Source organism: Calonectris borealis, chromosome 5, assembly GCF_964195595.1.
Source record: "Calonectris borealis chromosome 5, bCalBor7.hap1.2, whole genome shotgun sequence".
Taxonomy (NCBI): Eukaryota; Metazoa; Chordata; class Aves; order Procellariiformes; family Procellariidae; genus Calonectris; species Calonectris borealis.
The window spans coordinates 5029142-5033818 of record NC_134316.1 but is presented as its reverse complement, the minus strand read 5'-3'; the positions used below and the strand labels follow the sequence as shown (position 1 = coordinate 5033818).

The following is a 4677-nucleotide window of genomic DNA, read 5'->3' as shown; positions in this document are numbered from 1 at the left end:
CTAGAAAAACAGAAAGGGAAGAAGTTATAGTTGCAAAATATGCCTGGCTGGAATTAGAGAAGGTGGCCCGGAGTAGGCACCAGCATGCCTCCTGCTCTACGTCAAGCAGCCCACACCTCAAAAGGAACCACATGAGAAAGGAAAAGCAGCAACCAGGCTGCAACATCCACCCTTGGAGACCATCTTGCAATAGGATTATGATCTTAAGGATAGCAGAGATCTTCCCGTTAGAGGAATCTGTTTCCAGGGAGTTGCAAGGAGAAGTCCTAACGTTTCAGTTCTATCCATTGTGCGAACATAGCTAGAGGTTCATTCTAGAGTTAGAGCCATCCTTCTGTCCGTTCATTTCTCAATCCAGCTGTAAGGCTGGATTTGTGGGTCAAAGGGTTTATCTTGACATTAGCTACCAGAGAGAGAGAGAGAGAGAGAGAGAGAGAGAGAGAGAGAGATTCTTTTCAGTAGATGAAGTGCAGTTAAAGCTGAAAAGGGAAATTAGCAAGTGTAATTATATTCATCAGAGATCTCAGCAGATACCTGATCTCCTAATACCACCCAAAATGAAACCTATCCTTTAGTATATCAATAATGGCAAATTCGGTGTACTTCCCCACAAGGGCCCATCCATCAGATGCCCCCCCCAAAAGTGACAGAAGCACCACGTGCAGCTGAAGAGAACCACTTTCAAGTACGCGTTTTTATGGTTAAGAATTTAAGAGCTGTGAAGGAGACGCTTGGATGCTGCTGATATCACAGCAGCAGCACCACCCCTGCGACAGTCCCAGGCACTTGACAACTCCTTTCTGTTACACCTTCGCAGTAATCTTCAATTCAAAGCTCAAAAACGCAAAAGCCCAGGGCACTGCCACATAGGATGCAATTATCAGGAGACTTCAGGCTCTTCTCCCAGGAGTATCGCATAAGCATATTACAGAACTAACTATAGATTATGTTTCCATGGCAATCTTTGAATTGTTACACTACAAGGCCTCCTTTTTGAAATGGGGATAATCCGTGCTTGCTAGTTTAAGAACAGCAGGTTCCATGCCACATTTATCATGAGCTGATACAGACACATTCAGACACTGAATATGTTTCCCTTGACAGCCACCACCAAAACAGTTGCTTTAGTATTGTGTTTTAGCTAAAAACAGCTTTTAATTAGAACCCTCACGCCATAACATCTATAAAGTTGGACAAATTTATAGTTTTAAAACCTGCAGTTAACACACACGATAGGTTTGTATCAGACAGATGCAGCCAGAGTCCCGCTGAGCTCTCCCCTGCCGTGCCGCAGTGCGGTCAGGACACCTGCCTCGAGACACCCTACGAATGCTACACAGGTACCCGTGGGGTCCGCACAGGAGGAGGGGGGCACCCAGCTCACCCACCCCTCAAGCAGACCCACCACAGTGCACAGGATGGCTGCGAGAGGGAAGTCGTAACAGCAGATGCTGACCAAGAACACACGCGGACGCGCCGTGCGAGCAACCTGGAGCGCAGCTTGGGGACCTTCCAGGCAGCCCTGCCCCAGGGATGAGCCAGGGCTGACCCTCCAGAGTAACCGACGGCAGAACAGAGAGCTGAGCCAGAGAGCACCGGAGGCAGCCGCGGGAAGGCTTTGAAAGCAAGACGCTCCACTTTGCGCTGCTAACACAACACTCAAGTACACCAGGGCAACAGCACAGCCAGGTCCCACCTGCGCCTGCCCGAGCAGAGGAAGCCTCCTCCATTATTAGCAGCCACACTGCTTAACCGTTGCTTTCGCTTGAGATTTTGGTTCCTCCTTCTGGCCCTGGCAGTGAGCAGAGAGGTTTTGGGGAGGTACATCAAGAGGAAGGGCTTAGTTCACCTTTCTACGAGTGTGCATAAAACCTAGGGGACCCCTACGGGACCTCCTTTGACCTCGGCAGACACTGCAAAGGATGCTGTTACGTTCTCTCCTCTCCTGATTTTATGGGAAGATCATCACCTCGTTCTTGCAACCAGACAGTGCCAAAACCACCTGCACTTCACCTCCAGACTGTGGGGATAAGAGAGCTCCCATTACTGCCGATACACGTACCTAGTCCCTGGGTTAATTCTCTCCCCATGCCTTCTACGTGCTAATTCCAGCTCTTGTTGGAATTGGGTCACCTCCCAATTTAGTCTCCTCTGCAAAATGCAGCCGAGCTATTTTGTTTGCCTTCTCAGTTGGATGCTAAAAACTAAAAATAGATCTTCAGGATGCTGAAATAGGTGAATAAAAGAGAATGGGAAATCAAGGTTGCTGTAGTTTGCTTCAGCCTCATTTTCCATAGAGCCTGCCTCGTCTCGGTGGCACTTTATAGCTAAGCAGGGTCAGGCCACCAACGTGCTCAGGCCAGAGCCCAGCCCAAACGAGCAGCAGGAGAACCGCTGCAGCAAGCTGCTGCTGAGAACGGTGCCTGCAGCCTTCCCTTCCCCATCCAGACGGGCATTTTGGAGCGGTGCTTTTCAGACTAGAGAAAGAAAAGCTCCGATGGCTGCCTGCCACCGTACCCTGGGGAGAAGAGGTGAATACAATTAAATACACAAATTCGCACGTTGAAATCTCATGAGCTAGGAGCAGAAGATCAAATTTCATTCATGAGTGTTTATGCCAGGGTGTTTGAAAGATGAGCTGAACGTGTTTGTAAAAGGCTTTCTTCAAGCAGTTTTCAGGAATCCAGCGGGACAATCGGTTCAACACCCTTCATTAAGAGAAGCTGCAAACGAAAGCAAGACCAGGTATTGTACGAATGAGAACAGGACCAAACTGGTTACCCCAACATGCTTAGCCGACATGTTTAGCCAGCAAAGTTGGTTCAGCTGCTTCCAGCTATTTCTGGTCTATGGAGAAAGACAAAGGGTAGAGTTATGCCTCACCTATTACAGATTTCTCGTTTAAGGTTATATTTCCTCCTATGTTTCAGTTAGTCTCTGGCTCGGCCAACAATACCATTTAAGGTTGAAAAGTTATAATTTACATAACAAAATTATGCCTTAGTCAGAAGTTCTACTGCCAGAATAATTGCCTCATTTGAATTCAGCGTTCAGTTCATTGCACTGTGTTAATGGATCCAGATTTAAAAAAACCCTTCATTTAGTAACTTCAGACAGCTATAAAGAGTACTGCTAACTCCACCTGACCAGCTGAATCGCAGTGCCACCTGCCTCCCAGTTTTCGGGCAGCGGGGAAGAGAACTTCCATTTTAAAAGGGATGTTAGTAATGGACCTTACCTGAAAGCGTCACTTGGAAAAAACAACAAGCCCCCACCCCACACCCCTTGCTGTGAACATTAAGAACAATGAACTTTTAGGCAAGCATAGCTTCTTCCCTGCACGTCAGCAGCACATTTCATTTCTAGCTCCTAGAACTGGAACAAGGCTTCCCAGCAGAAATTGCTTTGAAGATGAACCAGAGCCCAGTCCCACCCACAGACTACCTTATTTCTGCAAGCAGAGAATTGTGTCAGCTGCAGGTAAGTTTTTAAATATTTAAAACCCCCAAAAATAGTTGTTAAAAGGTGAAGTCACTGACAATTCCCTATGATACTTAATTCCAGAATAATTCTGTTTGCTTTCCTCCATCCTTTAAGCTTTCTAATTTTATCTGTAGAGACAGCGACTCTTCAGAAGTTCATGGAGTAAGCATAAAAGGTTTTCAATCCCAAACGTGCGGTTTTGAATTGCTGATAAGAGGTAATTCTGCCAGGAATGATCAGCACTGAAACAAGTAGCAGTGCTGCCTTTATACTGTTATTCCGTCCTTAGCTGATGAAATAAAAGGGCCAGTTTTTCTACTTCTAATCAGCCGTGTCTGAAAAACAGGATACTTACACTTCTGGAATGACAATGCTGTTTTTACAAGTCGTAACTACAGCTTGTTTCCACTACAGCTTTATCAAGTTAGTTACTACACAGGATTGATATAGAAATATATGCCTTTTTACATGCGCAGACACGCACGCGGCCACCTTCTCCCTACTGAAGGGAAGGCCCATAAGCTACTGTCCCAAGTTGGCCAGAATCTTTCTGCATCCTTTTGTATTTATATCTCTTCTAAATCACAGCAGCCTAAAAAAATAATACATTTGCTTTAGTGGACCTCCAAAGTTGGAGGAAAAACTGGTAGAAAAGGCTCAATTTTCACAACTCCTTTCTAAGGCCCACAGAGAGCCTAGATGCCCCTCACTGCACCTGGGTCAGGGACTCTCACGATGCCCTGTGAAGCCAAAAGATTTCCTCTGGCCAGCAAGAACAACAACAAAAGAAAGTGTAATCTGCTCAAACAGCATATTCACAGCGCAAGTTTTCTGGGCAAAGCACCGGAAGGTTTTATTAAGGCGAAAATTTCAATCAAAACCCCAAAGTTTCCTGTGGATTTCTTTTTGTAAACACTAACTCCAGTCGACAAAAGTTCCTAGCGTTGCTGACTGCACATGCAGTGCCAACTACAACTCTGAAAAAACCCTCAGGACATACTAACACAAGTCAGAAGCCAAAAAAAAAAAAAAAAGAAAAAAAAAAAAGAAAAAACCCAACAACAATAAAAGCCCATACCAAGCATAACCTCTGGCAAGGCATTTCTCTTCCCCAGCATCCCATTTCTCTGTCTATAGAGCTTAGCTCCTCTGTAAAGGACACTGACAATTACGAAGGACTGAGTAGTGAATGCA

General features: G+C 45.7%; 1 protein-coding gene across 6 annotated transcripts in view; it reads right to left on the bottom strand.

The window, feature by feature from the left end:
* The window catches only part of FBXO34 (F-box protein 34), a 44790-nt gene that overhangs the window by 7211 nt on the left and 32902 nt on the right, over positions 1–4677 (bottom strand). The window contains exon 5 of one of the 6 annotated variants that reach the window (XM_075150797.1): positions 2550–2723. The exons of the other annotated variants lie outside the window; for them this stretch is intronic. Coding sequence (XP_075006898.1) covers positions 2550–2602 — 53 coding nt within the window. The 5' untranslated portion in view covers positions 2603–2723. The remainder of the gene's footprint in view (positions 1–2549; positions 2724–4677) is intronic. 6 annotated transcript variants of the gene reach the window in all.